The sequence below is a fragment of the Triticum urartu genome, chromosome 7A (assembly GCF_056163025.1).
Source record: "Triticum urartu cultivar PI428250 chromosome 7A, HENAU_Tu73, whole genome shotgun sequence".
Classification (NCBI taxonomy): domain Eukaryota; kingdom Viridiplantae; phylum Streptophyta; class Magnoliopsida; order Poales; family Poaceae; genus Triticum; species Triticum urartu.
Window position 1 is genome coordinate 233,474,728 of NC_141879.1, and position 21,759 is coordinate 233,496,486.

Genomic DNA, 21,759 nt, shown 5'->3' on the forward strand with positions numbered 1-21,759 from the left:
CTTCTGATTGGTGCAGCCGAAGATAATGTCATCCACATATATTTGGCACACAAACAGTTCACCATCATATGTCTTCGTGAAAAGAGTGGGATCTAGGGAACCAGGTATGAAACCTTTGCTCTTCAGGAAGTATTTGAGTGTGTCATACCAGGCCCGAGGGGCTTGTTTGAGGCCATACGGTGCCTTGTTGAGCTTGTATACCATGTCAGGATGTTTTGGATTTTCAAAGCCAGGCGGTTGTGCAACATACACTTCTTCTTCAATCTTGCCATTGAGAAAGGCACTCTTCACATCCATTTGATATAGAAGTATGTTATGATGATTTGCATAGGCCAGCAGTATGCGTATGGCTTCAAGTCTAGCCACAGGAGCAAATGTTTCATCGAAGTCAATGCCTTCCACTTGAGTATATCCTTGAGCAACGAGACGAGCTTTGTTTCTGACAACTTGACCATGCTCATCTTGCTTGTTGCGGTATATCCATTTGGTGCCTATTATATTGTGCTTCCGTGGATCAGGACGCTTAACCAGTTCCCATACATTATTCAGCTCAAACTGTTGAAGCTCTTCTTGCATAGCTTGAATCCATTCAGGTTCCATGAAGGCTTCTTCAACTTTCTTGGGTTCTGTTATTGAGACGAACGCGAAGTGCCCACAGAAATTTGCTAGCTGAGTTGCCCTTGAACGAGTGAGTGGACCAGGTGCATTGATGCTATCAATTATTCTTTCAATCTGCACTTCATTGGCAACACGAGGATGTACAGGGCGAAGACTTTGCTCTTGCTATTCATTGTCATTGTTGGAAGGAATGTCTTCAGGCTGAGCATTGTCTTCATGTTGATCAGGTGCTGAAATGATAAGTTCTTCTTCAGGATGAGCTTCAGAAGGTATAATTTCTCCAGTTCCCATTAGCTTGATTGATTCACTGGATGGAACTTCATCTAGCACATTTGGCAGCTGCCCTCTTTGTGAACCGTTGGTCTCATCGAACCGCACATCCATTGTTTCAACCATTTTGTAATGAAAGAGATTGAAGACTCTGTAGGAGTGCGAATCCTTTCCATATCCAAGCATAAAACCCTCATGTGCTTTTGGTGCAAAATTTGAGGTGTGATGTGGGTCCTTGATCCAGCACCTTGCGCCAAATACTCTGAAGTAACTGACATTTGGCTTCTTGCCAGTAAGGAGCTCATAAGATGTCTTGTTCAGTAGCTTGTGAAGAAAACACGATTGATTGTATGGCATGCAGTATCAATGGCTTCGGGCCAGAATTTTCTTGGGGTCTTATATTCATCTAGCATCGTTCTGGCCATCTCAATTAGTGTTCTGTTCTTGCGTTCGACGACGCCATTCTGCTGTGGCGTGTACGGGGCTGAGAATTCATGTGTGATGCCCAAGGTATCAAGATATGTATCAAGGCCAGTGTTCTTGAATTCAGTGCCATTGTCACTTCTGATGTGCTTTATCTTGGCGCCAAAATTGTTCATAACTCGATTGGCGAAGCATCTGAAGACATCCTGCACTTCAGTCTTGTAAAGGATTATGTGCACCCAAGTATATCTAGAATAATCATCAACAATAACGAAGCCATAGAAGCAAGCAGTAGTAGTTAGAGTTGAGTAATGAGTGGGACCGAAAAGATCCATGTGAAGCAGTTCGAAGGGTCGAGTAGTGGTCATGATTGTCTTCGAGGGATGTTTGGCCCTCGTCATCTTCCCTGCTTCACAGGCACCGCATAAGTGGTCTTTCTTGAACTTGACGCCCTCGATGCCTATGACATGCTTCTTCTTCGCAAGGGTGTGGAGGTTCCTCATGCCAGCATGTCCAAGCCTCCGATGCCAGAGCCAGCATTCTGAAGCCTTTGCTAGAAGACATACTGCAAGCTGTGGCCCTGCTGAGAAATCTACCACGTACAAATCATCTTTTCGATACCCTTCAAACACTAGAGACTTGTCAGATTCCATTAGTACAAGGCAATGATATTTTCCAAACATTATGATCATGTTCAAATCGCAAAGCATTGAGACAGACATTAAGTTGAAGCCAAGGGATTCAACAAGCATGACTTTATCCATGTGTTGATCCCTTGAGATTGCAACTCTACCTAGACCCAATACCTTACTTTTACCAGTGTCAGCAAATGTGATGTGGCTCTTGTCGGATGGACGTAAGGTTGAGTCCATAAGAAGACTTCTTTTGCCAGTCATGTGATTTGTACACCCACTGTCAATAATCCATTCTGAAGACGCTGGTGTCGTACCCTACAGGGCAGTTAGGGGGATAGGCTTCACCAAGAGCATTGTGAAGCAAAAACATTTGATGAACCAGTGGGTTATGAAAGCTTAGATCCAGGTTAGGACTAATAGGGAGAGCAGCAAGCGATTCAGGTAGGAAGTACATAGTAAGACCATTTGGGCATTTGATCTTGCGCCCTACAAGATGTTTAAGGTCCCTAGCAATAGCGTCAGACGATTTTGGTTTTCTGCTGGAGACCTTTCCCTGCAAAAGAGAGTTAAGCTTTCTTAGCCACGCACATCAAGGGCGGCTTAGAAGCAATAAGTCTAAGTGCAGTATCTGAGAATTTTGGCTTTGAAGCCTTAGCAAACAGTCTTGCAGGTGGACAATAGTACTCATAAGAATAAGCAGAATAGTTCTTGGTCTTATGAACATGGCGGTTTGATAAACCGCTCTCATATTCATATGCCTGAGTATGGTTTCCCTGCAAAACATTTGCGTTAGTGCGACTCAGATGAGTCCTCTGTCTGTATGAAGCCTTTGGACCGTATGAAGCCTTTGGTCTGAGGTTTGTCTTCTTCACATGAGGTGTCATGATGACATTCACAGGAAGACTCTCCAGACACCTTTTCGGAACCCAGATCTTCTTCATAGGTAGTCCATTCCTGCAGTTAGTGCCAATGTACCTAGCAAACACTTCACCATTCTGATTCTTAAACAGTATATAGTTTGCATCAAAGGATTCATCAATGATAATGGGGTTAGCACAAGTGAATCCAGATAGATTGGATGGATCTGCTGAAGGTTCCTTTGCAGCAACCCACATGGTTTTGGGGTACTGCTCAGGTTTTCAGTAAGAGCCATCTGCATTCATTTTCCTTACAAACCCTACACCCTCTTTCCTAGGGTTTCGGTTCAGAATCTGCTTTTTCAGGACATCACATAGCGTCTGATTCCCTTTAAGACTTTTGTACATCCCTGTTTCAAGCAATGTCTTCAACCTAGCATTCTCATCAGCAATAGCGGTGGTATCCTCAGCAGAGGGGTTAGTCACCACATCAACAGTTGAAGATATTGCAACAGCAGTAGCAGTAGAACATTCAGCAACAGAAGTAGCATTATCACGCTCAATGCGTTTAAGACATGGTGGTTCAAATCCTTCCTGAGTGGGACTGATCTGTTTGGCGCGAAGTGACTCGTTTTCCGTTTGAAGATCTTCATGAACCGCTCTCAATTTATCAAGATCTTGCTTCCTTTGAAGATAATCATAGGAAAGCTTTTCATGAGTTGTTGAGAGAGTTTCATGACGACTTTCAAGTTCCTGATACTTAACGTGAAGATTTTTTATGTCTTCAATTAAGGATTCAAATCGAGTCATTTCAGCACCTAACAGATCATTGCTTCTGTCTAACAGTTTTTGAATATTTCCATAGCTTTCTGTTGTTCAGTTGCAATTTTAGCAAGTGTTTTGTAGCTAGGTTTTGAACCACAATCAGAGTCATCGTCGCTAGATGTTTGATAGTGAGTAGTGCATGTGTTTACCTTGGCACCGCGTGCCATGAAGCAGTAGGTAGAAGCAGAGTAGTCCTTGTCATTTGCATCGGTGTCGGTGATGAAGTCATTGTCTTCAGTGTTGAAGATGGACTTGGCAACGTATGCTGTAGCCAGACTTGCGACGCCTGAGTCGGATTCCTCCTCAGACTCCACCTCCGCCTCCTCAGAAGCAGACTCCTCCTCTGAATCCATTTCCTTGCCAACAAACGCACGTGCCTTGCCAGATGAGCTCTTCTTGTGTGATGAAGACTTTGAGGAAGACTTGGAAGAAGACTTTGAGTATTTCTTCTTCTTCTTCTTGTCGTCAGAGTCATATTCCTTGCTCTTCTTCTTCTTTTTGTTCTCATTGTCCCACTGTGGACACTCAGAGATGAAGTGGCCAAGTTTCTTGCACTTGTGACATGTTTTCTTCTTGTATTCATGAGCAGGAGCTTCATCATTCCTTGAACTTGATCGGGAAGACTTTCTGAAGCCTTTCTTCTTGGTGAATTTTTGAAACTTCTTGACAAGCATAGCAAGTTCCCTTCCAATATCTTCAGGATTATCAGAACTGCTGTCAGATTCTTCTTCAGATGAGGAGACAGCTTTTGCCTTCAAGGCACGAGTTCGCCCATAGTTTGGACCGTAGATATCTCTTTTCTCCGAAAGCTAAAACTCATGTGTGTTGAGCCTCTCAAGTATGTCAGACGGATCGAGTGTCTTGAAATCAGGACGTTCTTGAATCATCAGGGCCAGGATGTCAAACGAACTATCAAGTGATCTCAGCAGCGTCTTAACGACTTCGTGTTTGGTAATCTCAGTGGCGCCGAGGGCTTGAAGCTCATTTGTGATGTCAGTGAGTCGGTCAAATGTGTGCTGGACATTCTCATTGTCATTTCGCTTGAAGCGGTTGAAGAGGTTGCGAAGGACACTGATTCTCTGATCTCTCTGGGTTGAGATGCCTTCATTGACCTTGGAGCGCCAGTCCCAGACCAGCTTAGATGTCTTTAAAGCACTCACACGGCCATACCGTCCTTTGGTCAGATGACCACAGATGATATTCTTGGCAGTAGAGTCCAGTTGAACAAATTTCTTGACATCAGCAGCAGTGACACCTTCTCCAGCCTTGGGAACGCCGTTCTCGATGACATACCATAGGTCGACGTCAATGGCTTCAAGATGCATGCGCATCTTATTCTTCCAGTAGGGATATTCAGTTCCATCGAAGACGGGGCACGCAGCGGAGACTTTAATTATCCCTGCAGTCGACATAGCTAAAACTCCAGGTGGTTAAACCGAATCACACAGAACAAGGGAGCACCTTGCTTTGATACCAATTGAAAGTGCGTTATATCGACTAGAGGGGGGTGAATAGGCGATTTTTATGAAAGTCTTCAGAACATAGAAGTTTTGAAGACAAACGATAAAATTAAACCTATTACCATGCAGCGGAAGGTAGACTACATTAGGCAAACCATAGTCAAGTATTCAATGAAGTGAAAGCACAAAGACTAATAGCAGCTAGGTAGTAAGGATCAGGTAGGAAGATATTGTGAAGCCAAACAGAACACGCAGTCACTCAGTGAAGACAAATGACAGTACAAACATACAATGACTTCACAAGGAGTAACAGTAAGTAAAGGGAAGTGAAGATGAAACCAGTGACTCGTTAAAGACAATGATTTGTTGGACCAGTTCCAGTTGCTGTGACAACTGTACATCTGGTTGGAGCGGCTAGGTATTTAAACCTTAGGACACACAGTCCCGGACACCCAGTCCTGAACACGCAGCTCAGGACACCCAGTCCTCACCGTATTCTCTTGAGCTAAGGTCACATAGACCTCGCCCAACCACTCTGGTAAGTCTTCAAGGTAGACTCCCAAACCTTCACAGACTTCGTTCACCGGCAATCCACAATGTCTCTTGGAAGCTCAGAACGCGACGCCTAACCGGCTGGAGGATGCACAGTCCTCAAGTGTAATAAGTCTTCAAATCACACAGACAAGAAGACTTAAGTGATGCCCAATTCTCTCTGGCTCTGGTGGTTAGGGCTTTATCCTCGCAAGGAATTCTCTCTCAAAGGCTTCGAGGTGGGTTGCTCTCAAACGACAAAACCCGTACTTTCAATCTGAGCAGCCAACCGTTTATGGTTGTAGGGGGTGGGCTATTTATAGCCACTTGGCAACCCGACCTGATTTGTCCGAAATGACCCTGGGTCACTAAGGAACTGACACGTGTTCCAACGGTCAGATTTCAAACTCACATGGCAACTTTACTTGGGCTACAAGCAAAGCTGACTTGTCCGACTCTGGACAAGATTCGCTCTCATAGTCTTCACTCGAATACATAGGTTTTTGGTTTAGGCATCACTTCAGTCATTCTGACTGGTTCTCTTGGACCCCACTTAACAGTACAGTGGTTCCTATGACTCAACACAAAAGAAAAAGAACTACGAAAGATCTAAGTCTTCGAGCTCCATAGGCTTCATATAGTGTCTTCTCTTGTCATAGTCTTCAATGTGAATATCTTCATATACCACCTTTGACTTCAATGTCTTCATACAGTTTTAGGGGTCATCTCTGGTAGTAAAACCGAATCAATGAGGGACTTCTACCTGTGTTATCCTGCAATTCTCACAAACACATTAGTCCCTCAACTAGGTTTGTCGTCAATACTCCAAAACCAACTAGGGGTGGCACTAGATGCACTTACAAGCTCCCCCAATCGCCTTTTTGAGGGCCGTGGGGCGGGAGGAAGAACTGGGAGCGCTAGCCATGGTTGCGTGGTTCCTTGAGGCAAGTTCGAGGGATTCTCGCTTGGCGTGGAATGATATATGAGATTTGATCTCCTTAAATAGACACCTTCCGTACATTGTCGAGGGGTTATCTGTAAAAACGCTTGGGCCCTTCAAATTCGTTTGCCATGTGGAAGCTGAGGCGGCGGAAGCACAGAAGCTGAGGGGTACGACATTTAATGAAGACCGAGCTATTCGAAGAATTCACCTTACCAAGACCGAAGATGTAGGGGCCGAATATAGCCCCTCGGTTCAGATGCTTTGAAGTATTCCGGGGAGGAACCCGCCTTGCAATGCCGAAGACAATTTGCGCGTCGGACACGTCGTCATTGAAGACTAGTTCGGGGGCTACTGAGGAGTCCTGTATTACGGGGTCCTCGGGGGTCCGGGCTATGTGACATGGGCCGGACTGATGGGCCGCGAAGGTACGAGATGGAAGACTTTTCCCATGTCCGGATGGGACTCTCCTTGGCGTGGAAGGCAAACTTGGCGTGCGGATATGAAGATTCCTTTCTCTATAAACTGACTATGTACAACCCTAGCTCCCTCCCGTGTCTATATAAACTGGAGGGTTTAGTCCGTAGGGGATAATTATAATCATACAAGCTAGACAACTGGGGTTTAGCCATTACGATCTCGAGGTAGATCAACTCTTGTAACCCCTATACTCATCAAAGTCAATCAATTAGGAAGTAGGGTATTACCTCCACTAAGAGGGCCCGAACCTGGGTAAACATCGTGTCCCTTGCCTCCTGTTACCCTCGATACTTAGACGCACAGTTCGGGGCCCCCTACCCGAGATCTGCCGGTTTTGACACCGACACCTACGCCGGCGGCGAGCGCGACCAGCAGTACATCGACGCGGATGTATGTCGGCGTTATTGGGAGACGAGGACGCCGCTCCCGTGGAGCAACGTACACCTCCCCAATAATCCCGCCGGTGCCGACGAGCGATCGTGCCCGCCGCCAAGAGATCGAGTGCCGCCGCCGCCTCCTCGCAACGACCTCTTCTATGAGCCCAGGTACGCCCCCGACTCCGGGCTCTGGGACACGTGGTTAAGGGGCGAGCACGACGTGTGGTGCGCCTCCTTCGTCGGCACCTCGTCGGGGCCGCGGCGGCCACGTCCAGAGCACGGAGCGGCTGCTCCCCAGGTGCGCGGGCGGGCGTGGGTGCGCGGCCTCACGCCCACGCTGTCGCCTTCACCATCTCCGTCGCCACCACCACCTCCTCGCATGACAGTGGAGGAGAAGGCCCGGCTCATGCAACGCGTCATGGAGGACTCCATGAAGACGCACGATGAGCGCCCATGGGCGGGCCTCGAGGAGATGATGGCCCTCTCTGCGGCCGGTAACGTCGCCATCCCCGAGCTAAAGATGGTGAGGACGAAGGAGGTGATGGAGGAGGAGCCCGTGGCCGCGTTCCACCCGGGCCTCGTGGGCCAGCACTGGAGCTAGTCGTGCACGGCTCTTGAGATGGCCGACGCCGTGTGGGGCATGAACTGGTGCCCCATGACGCCGCGGTCACCGGAGCGAGAGGCGTCGCCACGGGAGGAGGTGGTGCAGGCACCTCCCGCCTTCCAGCCCGCCCCCCGTGTACCACGCACCGTCGTTCCACCTCTGAACGCCGCCGGACTACGTCGACCTCATCAGCGACGACGACGACAACAGCGGGCACTGAAGACGGCGACGGCCACGACATCGACAGGCACGGCAGGAGCGCGCGGGCGGCGATTTTATTTTGTTTTTTATGTTAATTATGTCTATTTAAACCATGTAACTGGACCGTTTTGTGGCTGTGATGGTTAATTTATGTTTTATGGTTTATGTTTACGTTTACGTTTTTTTAATTTTTTCCAGCATTTTATTTTAGTTTTTGTGTTTTTTTAAATCACGTTCACCCCAGACATGATTTGGGGTGTGGCCGCGCTTTGGATGCACCGACAACCCAAGAGCCCCAAACTGACATGGACGAATCCATTGCTTTCCAAACAGACAAAAACAGGCCAAACCGAATATCCGTTTGAGATCGTGCACGCTGGAGTTGGCCTTAACATCAGGTATGAACGAGTCTGCAGCTCCGCGGTATGAGTGTGAGCACTGCATTTTTGACAAGGGTTAACTTTGACCTCACGTGTTTGCAGCACTAGCGCGCGGAGGCATTATGAATCGGGGTTATAAGGTGTGAATTTTGCGGCATGTGTTGCAGCCCCATTAAACGATGTTATTTTCCTCCGACGTCCCGTTTGAACCCCAGTTCGTTAAGGAAAGAAATCTACTGGCCAAAGCTGAGCTGAACCCTACAGTTTGGGACAGAAGAGGACCACGTACTGTACGTACTACGAATGGACGGATGGTATCCCCACTTAGTACCTTAGATCCAGGATCGATGGTATTATTAATGCCGAGAGGCCGGGCAGGTCCGGCAGGACGGACTCCAGGAGTCTCCTGTGCAGCGGTGCCCGCCCGCCTGCCTGCCTGCGGTACCACTCTCCACCTTGCGTTAATGGCGCCAGCCCCACACTCCCACGTTGCAGGAACCCCGGCACGCTCGCTCTGTCTACACTGGCATACAGTAGTGTACAGCCATCGCTGCAAGTCGACGAGAGAGGCGCCGGCCGGTAGTCCATAACTACGCTCTTCACGGCCTTGGGAGGAGTACGTACCGAGTATAGTTCCTATTGTCCCCCCGGATACAGTAGGCAAGCAAACAGCGAAGCAGGCAGGCCCAATTACGAGACCATCATGCGAAAAAGCATTGCAGAGACCGAGCTCCATATAGCTTTTTATTTTTTTTCAGCGAAAATACTATTTTCATACATTGAAAAAATCTGAAAAAAAATCTATACATACATGTGTATTTGTATTATACACGTATGAAATTTCATGGACATATATGTTTTCATGTAGTGTATATGAAAAAGATAAATACACATATTAATATAGGCTATATCTTTGTTGTTTTTATGTCAGATATTTATCTTTTTAGTGTAGCACGCAAATAACTGAATTACATGATGAAATTTTTTACCTACTTGACAAACATGCATATGTATTTGTATAAAAAAATTTGATATATTTTGAAACTTTTAAGTATATTTAATTTTTTTTTGACAAAACGGGCTCAATGAAACCCGGCCTCTGCAACGCCGCACTCGACCATCATGGCGATTTGCGAGCACGCGCTGCCCTGCCCTGCCTGACCCGCCACTTACGAGGTAATCATATCACCTTGATCGCCGGCTGCGGCACGCGCGCGGGCGCTTCTTTTTGGGGTTAACCACGACGGTAATAACCACGCACGCACGGCGTTTCGGTTCGGGGTCACGGAGGCGGGCAAGGCCAAGTGCAGGTGCTGGTGCGCCACGTCCTGGTCGTCATGGCGTGCGGTGGCGCGGCAAAAGGGCATCACGCGGAGGCGGAGGCGATCCCACGGCGCTGCGTCGAAGAGGACGCATCGAGGGGCGTGCCGATCGACGCTGCCCGCCGTTCGCCGAAGGGAAGCCTGGCCGCAAGCAGCCGGGCCTCTGCTGCGCTCTGCGCCGTCCGATGTCTCTTTAGCTGTGTGTGTGCACGAGAAGAGCCGGCCGGTAGGAGCAGGACCATGGCGGGAAGGTCGAACCCTTGAAGGCGGGACGGACGAGAGGGGCACTGTAGAGGTAGAGCGAACGTACTACGTACTAGTACTAGGCTGACACGGCACGCAGCATGGCTGACAGGAACGCAACGCTGCAGAAATACAACAGCCGGAGCAGCGGCCACTACCGCGAACCACGCTAGCGTATAGGAGAATCTCGTCGTACGGTACAGAGCGAGCGAGCCACTCCTACCACCCTGCCTCTGTGGCTCTGTACGTACAAAAAATGGAGGTGTTCCATCTCACGTATGAGGAGGGCATCGAGTGCCCTAATCAAAGCACGAGCACCGATGCCATGCCTTCCCGTGCTGCCAAATTTATGTCGCGTGCGCCAATGCATGCAGAGATAGATCCCCCCCTCTCTCTCTCTCTGCTATGCGCGGCCGGCCGGCAGGCCGCTCGTCCGTGACACCGTGAAAAAGTGGGAGAGGGAGAGGGCGCCGTCCGTCAACCGGCAGTAGGTGAAAAGACAAACGGGGAAGGGGCGCGCGGCAACAAAACCGTGGCAGTCGATCGGCCGAACGATGCCCGATTTCCCTCGACAAAGAGAAAGGCGATCGCCCTGCGGTACCACGACAACCACTACGACTTGGGACTTGCTGCCCCCCTTTGCTTGCCTTCCTCGGAGAAAAACAGCCGAGCTAATCGCCTTTTCGCTGCACAGTGGTACTAGCAGGTTATGTTGCTCGCCGTGCCTTTGTTTGGCAGCCATTTCGTTCGTGTTTGGCAGCGGCAGGCGAGGCGAAAGGACTCGGCCGGTGCATGCCTTTGGGCCGGGGTGTGTGTACGTACGGTGCGTCGTTGATCGACCGGAGGAGGGCAGCGGCTTCTTGTCTCTACCTGCTTGTCGTTTGGTTTGTTGCCCTAGGTACTGGCCAGATGGTCGAACGCCGTGTTCAGGAAAGCGGCATCGCATGTAGGATTACTACAAAAATGGCGTCAAATGTACACTCCTACTGCGTACTAGCGATGATGAGCGCCTGGACCAGTTGGTTGATCGAACTCGATCCGTCTAATCATCAATCACGTCAATCGTGGCGCTGTCTTAGGTTTGTTGATGATGAAGCTGGTAGAGAGGAGAGGGTGGTGGCACGGGTCCGGGAAGGATGCCATGAGGCGACCTGACTCGCCTGAAATCTCCTTTGACGGGTTCCAGCTCCATGTGCAGCTGCTGCCCTGGCCCCCTCCCCATGTTGTTCTGCACCTTTGCTTCCGGTGGAGTCTAATCAGGGCCGACTAATTAGCAATTATAAATTAGGAATTAGTAATTTCGCATTTTAACCCATAGTTTCATCTTCATGACAACAATTATCCTATTTATACTCACATTTTTACTCTATTTAATCAGATTTGTGCCACCAATCACTATTTTCAATGTATATTTTCCTCCTTACCGATTGGGCAACCACAATGCTACTACTTATCACACACACTGACCAAATTTTTTGAGCAACCACATCCGCATGGAACCTTATAGCAACTTCAATGGACGATCCATTTTGTTTGTTGGCATTCGTTTGGGTCGGCGCAGACACAAAAGACGGCCAACGCGTCGATCCAAACGGACGCACGTTCGTTTGGCGTCTGCATGACGATCCATTTTCTGCCTAATTTTGAACCGGATTTGCGTCGGCGTGGACACGAGACGGACGCGTGCGCGCCTACTCCTCTCCCTGCGCCCGCCGGTCGGTGGCAACCACCACTATTTTCCCCCAAAACTTTCCGCCCGCATGCGCTCCCGCGCCACATCCGCCATGGACGACGACCTCGACCTCGACGCTGCCGCCAGCCTCAGCTCCCCACTACAAGAAATCTGTTAATACATGACGGATCTAGTCCGTCACGGACAAGTAAAAAACTGTCATGGGTGCCCATACATGACGGATATGAAATCCGTCATGTATAACGCATCATAATTTCACATCGTACCTTCCTTGACGGTTCTTGACCGTCATGGATCTGCCCCAAGCCCGCCCAGGCCCAAACCATTGTGACGGAACAATCCGTCATGGACTAATGCCACGTAGGATTTTGATTGACCAACATGGCTGCCTACGTGGATACTACTTTTCGTCATAGAATCCGTCATGGATTTAGGTACAGTATAAATTTGGTCAAGCCCATTAGCTCATTCATTTTGGCCTAATTTTCACCCAGTACATTTTTAGCATAATGCATCACACAAATGCCAACTTTTACCCAAGAAAAAGTATTTGCAAAGTGTCAAACATTACACAGTTCATTGAGTATGTAGCCAATTGTATGTATCTACAGCATAGCAGTTTATTCCTCCAAAATCATCTATGAAATGATAACTTACAACATAGACTAACAAAATATATCACATCAAGGTTAGGAACCAGTACAATCCATTTTACATCAACGGAACATATAAACTATTAAGACTCTTATTCATAGTCTTGCCCACGGCCCTCCCGTGCAATTATCATGTCGTGGCTGATTGTGATAGGCAACACCAAGTAGCTCGTTATCCAATCTCACCTAGCATATTTATATTACAAGAATATTAGATATTTGAAGATATGAATAGATAGTAGACATAAAAGAATTACAAGAAAGATAAAAATAAATTACATGTTGTGTAAGATTCTTAAATGTTTATGCTGCAAGTACATCTCAAAGGGCTGGCCAATAGTAAAAATACTTGCTGCTGACTTGACCAACATAGTGCTATTATTTATAATAGGAAACAATAATGAAATGAAATGAACCAGAATATATGTATACAATATGACAACAGTAGGAACAAGGCTTGCACATGTGTAGCAAACCTCATCAGCTTGCACGAGAACTACAAACTTAGTCTATACATGGCTTAAAAATTATTTCACGGTTATTAAGGTACATGCCAAATCGGTAATGTATCGAAGCAATGCAAGGTTATTAAGGTACAAGCCAAAGTTTGAAGTTCCTTTTCTTTATTGGTTCATCTTGTACAGATTGTATTTTAGATATGCTCAGTCTAGGGGAACCAAAAAGGTATCAGCATGAAACAAAAAACACTGCTTAACTATAAAATCGTAGCACATATCCTCCAACAATTTTATATTTAACATCTTCAGTGCAAATCAGAAGCATGTTTATGTTTCTTGTGATCTTAATTAGTGTAACAACACACATATACATAATAGTAAAAAGTCACCTTAGTTTACGCAATCTAGAATACTTCATGCACACAATTGACAAGTATGACATGGGAACTCAGGGGGCTTACATGTACAACATGGAGTAGCAATCACTAAGCTGTTTTGGTGGAATTGCATAAGGAAAGGGTTTTTTTTTCAAACATCTCAGCAAACTTGTGAAAGGCACACCTACAGTAGGAATGTTTCAACATCTCCACCTATGGGGCAGCAAGTTGTGTAACAAGAAATCAGAGAAAGAGAGTCAAATCATAGTGAAATCCAAGGCATAAGCAAGAAGATAAATTGGATTGTTTTATATCAAATCAAGGCCTAGAAATGTGCTGAGATATTCAGTGGTGGACATTGTGAAGACCATACTTATTTGTTCTCTACATTTACAAAATGAATAATCTGATCTTGTTAGTTACTTGTCAAGCATATCCTAGTTTGAATTTTCTTGGAAACGTTCTAAAAAAGGAGCCTCTGCTTTCTGTGTATACGTGCAAAAACAATATATTACCCATGAGCCTCTGCATTAAAAAACCAAGTTAACCAGCATGAGAACAAATCTAGATAATAACAAAGATATATCAACTGGGTATGCTAAATAGGACTTAAGAGGACAAATCTTCAAGCACTACACTTATCTATCTCTGCACCAGTTTCCATTATAAATAAATAAATTAGATTGTCCGATGGAGGCATCTAGTACGTAATATCCTGAACATGGTGACAGAGAAGAAGTGTAGTTAACAAACAGTCTACTCTTGGTCAATCGATTCAGTGAGATTAATGAATTACTTTTCCTGCAGAAACAATAAAAATCAAAGGAACCAAGAGGAGCATATCATGGGCATTTACTTATTAAATAAACTAATAGTTGCTTAAATAAGTAACAGATCTCACAAATTGTACACTGCTAGTGCTCACAAGGTGATAGAAGAAAAACAAAATGGCCACGTTTTCTTCAGCAGATGCTAGTCTAGGTTTGGATGTGACTTGCGAGTATCAGGAAACAAAGGGGCCACGTTTTCTTCATTAGATTCAGTCTAAGAAAATTTGAGAACGCCTAGAGAACTATGCTACAGCAGAGCATCAATCACTTGGAAAGTAAAGAAAACAGAGTGAGAGGGTTGACCTTCTTATTCTGTGGTGAATCATGGTGAGCGGGGCAGATGACCTCATTGTCGAGCTCGTCCAGCTCGTGGGGCTCGAGCGTGCGGCCCCGGTCATCACCGTGCATGGATCTGGAGAGGCAGAGAGCTCCTGCTGATCTGAATGGAATCAAAAAAGTCGATTGGAATGGGAGAGAGAGAATGAAGAAATGAAGGAGAGAGGAGACGAGGGAGAGAAGTAGGGAGGGACCCTGTGAGGTGCGTTGGCGGCAGCGGCGAGGTCGAGCTCGGGCCTCCCGCAGGTCTCGGTCATCTTCCTCTCCTCGTCCAGCGCTTGCTGCTACGAATCTCCATATGGCGAGGGCAGCTGCATGACCTGGGAGACGGATAACAGAGGCCCCTGCCGCAGATCCATGGCCCTGGTCATTGGTTGTGAGCAGCAGAGGCGTGCGGCAGCGGCCAGGGTTGGCCGCCGCTTCCATTGGGCCGCTGCAGCCGCCGTCGCCATGGATCTCGGGCCGCTATTACTAGGTGGAGGCAGGGAGGTGGATGCAGAGGACAGGGACGAGCATAGGAGAGGCGTGGCGGCGGCGTATGGAGGAAGGAGAGTGGGGATATGAGTGTGTCAGATTTAGGTTTATATACAGGAAAGGTTTAGGGCTTTAGGCGGGCTTGCGGGGTTGTACCGGGCTTTTCATGACGATTTCTGAAATTGTCACCGGAAATCCGTCACACATTAACAGGTTTCTTGTAGTGCCCTCGCCTCGCCCGGCAAGACAACCGTCCGCTTTGGCATAGGCAAGCCTCGTGCCCCACGCAAGACCGCCGCCATGCCCAAGCCAAAGAAGACGCTAGCGCCCGAACAACGGGCAAGGTAGTCGGCCAAGAAGACGGGCCGGAGACACGCAGCAGATGCGAGGGATGAAGCCATTGCGGTTGCCGCCGCCGCGCAGCAGGAGGTCACCACCGCCCGCGTCGCAGCGGCAACGAGGGAGGCGCTCTACATGCTAGGGTTAGACCCTAGCCAGCACAGCCTACTCAACGCCGCGGTCGCCGCGGCCAGCACCTTCCTTCTTTGAATGCCAGCTGTGTGCTGGCATGACCACAAGGCCGCGATGGCGTGGTCGAACTCAAGTCCCACCCTTTTTGTGTGCTGGTGTGTGTGCCGGCCGCTGGCGAGTGCGCCAGCAGGCAATGTATGCCGGCGCCGGCATGATGCCAGCATGATCTATGGCCGCGGGGCTTTTAAAAAAAAATTAAGTGCGGACATGAAATGAATCTGCGTGTTACCCGCATTGCCGATCCAAATACAAAACTGGACGGACGCCGGACGGACGGCCTATCCAAACAGACAAATACACCGTACATTTGAATCGGCCCGTTGGAGTTGCTCTTATTCCTCGCCGTTCTCTTTGCGCACCTTCAATGCGTGTTCACATTGCTCACACGATCTAGCACGCACCGGCATCATTATTACGGAAACTTCTCAAGGGGCAAACGGAAGACCACATGAAACCGGCCACGACGATGTCCCAGCATAGCATCCCCCGATCCGGCCGACGACGTGCGTGATCAGATCGATCGCTCCAACCCCACGTCCATAAATTACACGGCTCCTCATCGGGATCGCTTTGTACGCGTGCGAGCCGATCCTTGTTTTTACCACTCTCTCCACATGCACCGATCGGTCCATCCATCATCCATCATCCATGGCCGATGGCCGATGGCTGGTCCCCTCGATCGGTGGGCTCGGCTCAGGAGTAGAGCCAAGAGGGGCCACGACAAGTATTCCAGGGCGGGTGAAAGTGAAAGTGAGCTCGTGGAAAATGGCAAGCTGGGATGCGCCCAAGAGCAAAAGGGAATATCGGTCCAGGCTCGCCCAACTTGCGCGCCGGGATTAATTACTGGTCGTAGATCCTGCCGCTACCAAGAGTAGTTCATCCGTTTTGTATCAGGCTGATGGATTGTAGCGGTGTTTTGGGAGTACATACACTCCGTCCCAGTGCCTACGTTTGACTGCACGGTCTTCGTCGCAGTGCCATGGATGTACTATTAAGGACTAGCTTTGGATTAGGAACCCTAGCTAACCAGCTTACCGAGGGCTCAGTTAAGGGGCTCGCAGCGGAGAAATGGATGATTAACATATTGCCTCTGAGGAGAGAGATGATCCATGCTCTGCAATAATGCGCAAGTGTCCGGTACTTAAAAGATCATCATTGTTTTGTCGTGCATAAACAAATGATTGGAAGATCTCCCTTGTTTTGTCACGCATAAATAAATCAAATAGATCGAGCAACCTGCCGAATCCACTGATAGGAACTTAGGCACAAAAATGCGCAAATTGCTTTTGTCATGCACATAAAAAAGAACAGATAAGTACGCACAGTATCTCACAACCTACTAGTATGCTACCAGTAGTACTACTGCCGAGCCTGCCGATTATTAAAAAGAGGTAGAAACACAAAATGCCCATTTTTTGTTCCGTTTCACTTGGGAGCCGAAAGGGACGTCTCCTGTGAGCCAGGTCTGCTCCCTGAACCAGCCATTTGCTTGTTTGTTTTGTTGGCAAGCAGAAGGATGAAAAATACGTCAAGTTGTGTAAAATGTGCCTTTCCATTCGGGGTAGGGGTACCCTCTTGTGGCGCCATTACTGAGGCCGAATGTAGACGTACAACGTGACGAGACGACGTCCCCTTCCGGCCGCCCAAGGTCGGTGCGCGTCGCGGCAGCCTGCATTGCATTGATGGCTCCGGACGGTGCGCTCTTGATGATCGACGGTTGTTGCGGTTGGGATGCGATCATCACCCGGCAACTTGTTCTTCTCCTGGATATGGATAAGCTGCTGCATGGGGCGATAATTTCTTAGCACTCCTAATCTCGTGGGGGTTTATGCGGTGACGTGCAAAAAAGGTTTGGGGTCGGGCATGTGGGCGGTAGATGGGCGTGGATGGATCGTTGCGACACGTAGCCAAGCAGGTTGTGATGGCCGTAACGTGGGAGTTGTCGATCTTCATCACGCACATGGGGTTTCCTTCCGTTGATATTTCCGCGTACGTGTACCGACCGCGAGGCCAGCAGCAGGGTAACATGCGGAGGGGCACCAATAGTCGACCTCTCTGGAGACATCACAAAATCAGAATAGACGTCCCTATCCATCCACCCTCAAATGCCCTGCGCATGGGAAAAGTTGGCCGTCCGTCCCGTGCTCTCCCCCAAAAAACGCACATCATGAAGCTTCGTCGCCGTTGAGAAAATCCTCCCTAGGACAGCGGCATGAGGCCAACTCCAGTGTACGATCAGACGTTCGTTTTGCCTGAATTTTATCTGTTTGAGTAGAGCAACGGGGTTGTGTTTGGGCTTATCCTAAAATACGGTGATCGTGTGTTTAACGCGTGGACCCATCCTTTGGCCCTATTCTGTCTACCTTCATTTTCAAACACCAACTTTCAAAATACCACACCCTAATTCAGGCCAGTGGCCTTAGTTCACGCCGACAACAGAGCCAGCGGCCTACACGTCCTCGCCGGCAATACAGCCAGCGGCCGGCAACAGAACCGACCTACAAAATGAATAGTTTTATCGGCGGCAACACAGCCATCCTCCAAAATGAATGTGTTTTTCGCCGGCACACAACAGCGGCCGGCACCCATGCCAGCCTCTAAAAAAGAACGGCCACGACCAATCAGTCGACCTAGTTTAGGCCGTCGGCGTCGAACATCTCCTTCTGGCTGGTCTCGAACCAGCTCCTCGTCTTTTTTCGCTCATCTTGGTCAAGTCCACACACATGATCGCAAGGCCACCTCGTTTGCTTTGGTTGTGGCATTGGTGGCCTCGATGTCGAGCTGCCTCTACCTGGCCGTGACATTGACAGCCATGATGTCCAGCTGCTTTTGCCGGGACGCCTCCTCCATCTCGATCTTCCTCTTCTTGGCCGCCTCTTCCATCTCAAGCTTCTTCCTTTGAAACTCTAGGCATTGCTTCATTCGTCCTTACTTTGTCGCTTTTTCTCGTCTCTCACCTCCCTTTGAGACATCATACCATGCAAAGTCTCATGCAAGGCCATAGATGACGCACCACGTATGTCGTCCACCTCTGCAGTAGATGTCATCATCTTCATGCCACGACTCACCATGGCCGTCGTCAGCATGGTCGTGGGCCTCTTCATCGGGCAACATACTGGGCGCAGCCATCCTGACTTTGGGTCTCGTCGGGATCGTAGACACCGCCATGCCCACCCTCGTGGATCACATTCTCCCTCAACTGGTGGTAGAAGGGGTCGTCGACCGTTCGCGTTGATGTTGGCATTTCATCAAACAGGACGTGGGGCGACGACATGATGCCCGTAAGCGGTGCCCGTGCTTGCTTACTTTGCATCTCGACGGACGGCCGGCCGCCGTTGCTGCACCCCGGCGTGATGTTGAGATCGACGACGGCCGAGAGCCGCGGGGTGGACGGCGTGATCACGCCAACGTCCGGCGACCCCGAAAAACGGGTCTGGCCATCATGCCTTGGTGTGGGAAACCGGGCGACATAGGCGTGGTCCGCGACGTCGGCGACGGGCAGTGGTGAGGCCTGGCGACCGACGAGACTGTGCTCGCCGGGCCGACAACCGCACCAGAGAAACCTGCCGGACGACACAGCCCAAGCATGAGGAAGGCGTGCGCTTTGTTGACGATGGCCTCCTTCTCGTCGACCTCGGCCTTGCGCCGCACGGCCTCCACCGCATCGCGCTCGGCGACGAACTTGGCCGCGGCGGTCTTGCCCTTGACGGCCGCTCTCCGGTTCCTCCTCTTCGCCGATTCCGCGCCCTTCTTAGCGAGCTCCTCCGGCGTGCATTTCGATTGTGGCTTCCTTGGACCCCTGGCCGTCTTCTTCTTCACCTTTACGGGCGGGGCGACGGCCAGACCGCTGGAATTCGGCGGGGCGTCGGCCATGGACGGGGTAGGGGGGGCATGGAAGGATTTGGGGGAAATAGCGCTAAATGAGGCGCGTGGGTTTTGCTTTGTGTAATCGACGGGCGGGTCAGGGGAGGACAAGCACGCGTCCCGTCCGTCTGTGCGCTGTCCGTTTCATCCCAAAAGCTGTTCAAATTTAGGTCAGGAATGGGTCGAAAACGAACAAAAAATCATTTACACCCGTACGCTGGCCGTCTGGCTTGTTCGTTTTGCCCTAAACCAACGCACCCGAACAGTATGGGGTCGTGCGCTGGAGTTAGTCTGATCCTGCGAGACCATTTGGTATGCTCCTCCAACTTACCATGTCTAGTCACAAGTCGCGTACGAGTAGAACAAGGCGAGAACGAACAAAGTTGGAAAGCAGCAGTCAGAAGAGGAGGGGAGGGAAAGAGAGAGAGGCGGGGAGGGTGGTGGTAGGTTTTGGCGCCGATCTGTCTACTGATCTGAAAAGAAGCAGCCCGGCTCGCCCACCGAGGCACTCTGCCTTGCCTTTTGGCTCCACCAACGCGATGGCCGTGGAACGTCGAGTCCGTGGACAGGCGCCGGGTACAGGCCTAGGACCTAGCAATAGGCACAGGATTCCTCTATTCAGCGGTGCACCGGGTCCATGTGAAGGGTTCGGTTTTCCACAGACTGAATGAGGTTGGATGCGGCGGTTGGTGGGCACGGTCCATGGCGACGGTGGCGGGAGCACGGGCCGCCATAGGGGGCGATCTGTTGAGGGCGCACCTAACTCTGTACGGTCCCGAGACCAGACCGGGTGGCGACAAGTCCCCCCACCCCACCCGTTTCACATCGCATCACCATCGTTTCCGAGGCTCACCGCGAGGCCCGAATCTAATCGCCGCCGTCCAGTCGCGATCTTTGAGTAATCCCCGGCACCCAAGTCTAATCTGGGTCCCGCGTAAACCAGCACTCCATAGTGGATCCTCCGTTACTATACTTGGGATCTCGGTTGTTATGTTAATTTTGCTTTCTAGCACAGCTCAGGACACGCTTAGGTGGCAACAGTTTGTAGGCGCATTTTCATTGTCAGTTCTTTCTAATTCTCGAGAGATGTTCTTAGAGCAACGCCAACGCGCCAATTCAAACGGACGGCGTTTTTCTTCGTTTTTGTCCGTTCTCAGTCACTCGCTCGGTGTCCATCCTATTTAATATTTTGGTCGGCAGTGCATTCAACGCGTCGATCATATTTACCGGTGTGGCCGGCTGACCGTCCTTTTTAATAAATATGCACACATTTTGCTTTATTTCATAAGCAAACATATAAAAATAGCATAGTTTCAAAACATAATAAATTAAGCATAGTTTTACAAGCCGAGTAAAAATTAAATTGTCTCAAATACATGTGAGAAAAGATACATCTATTGGTTACTAATATGAGCCCACATATGCTCAACCAAATTATTTTACAGCTGCATGTGAGTATCCCAATCACACATTTCATGATGAAATTGGATGAACTGTTCAAACGCTGCCGCTCCTCCATGCTCACGCACAACATTTTCACCTTGAAACTGAAATCCTTGATCGTAGATACGTTCCGGGCGCTCATCTTCTACGATCATATTGTGCATAATCACACAAGTTATCATCACCTCTCACAGCTTCTTGGTGCTCCAAGTCCTAGCAGGATACCGAACGATGCCCCACCGAGATCGCAAAACACCGAAGGCACGCTCGACGTCCTTCCTAGCACTCTCTTGCTCTTGGACAAATCTTTTCCTCTTCTCTCCGATAGGGTTGGAGATTGTCTTCACAATAGTGGTCCCCTGAGGATAGATACCGTCACCTAGGTAGTACCCTCTGTCGTACTTGTGGCCGTTGATGGTAACAATCACCGGAGGGTTGTTGCCTTCGGCAAGCCTTGCAAACACCAGCGAGCGTTGAAGCACGTTGATATCATTGTGTGATCCGGTCATGCCGAAAGAAAGAGTGTCATATCCAGAGATCTTGTGAGGCCACGGCCTGAAGTATGAGGGTGCAACCCCTGACATGGCCCTTATACTGCCCTTGCCAAGCAGAAGGGCAGTTCTTCTCCCAGTGCATGCAGTCTATACTGCCAAACATCGCTCGGAAGCCCCTGCTAGTATTCATCGCCAACAAGCGGACTGTAGAACCCTGGAGTCGACTCTCTCAAGTACTCAGGGCCAAACACATCAATCACAACCCTGCAGAACCTGTACATGGACTCTAGGCTTGTGGACTCCCTCATACGAACGTACTCTTCAATGAGATCATCCGGCACTCCGCATGCAAACATCTGGATGGCTGCGGTGCATTTTTGATAAGATGAGAAGCCAATCTTTCCAAAGGCATCCTCTTTGCACTCGAAATAGTTATCGCA

The 21,759-nt window shown here is 49.2% G+C and overlaps 1 protein-coding gene across 1 annotated transcript; it reads right to left on the reverse strand.

The window, feature by feature from the left end:
- Positions 1–21,013: 21,013 nt before the first annotated feature.
- Positions 21,014–21,409, reverse strand: LOC147959144 (uncharacterized). Its single transcript, XM_087532503.1, has one exon. It carries the CDS (start codon positions 21,407–21,409, stop codon positions 21,014–21,016), a length of 396 nt encoding a protein of 131 aa, XP_087388629.1.
- Between the last annotated feature and the right edge of the window lie 350 nt (positions 21,410–21,759).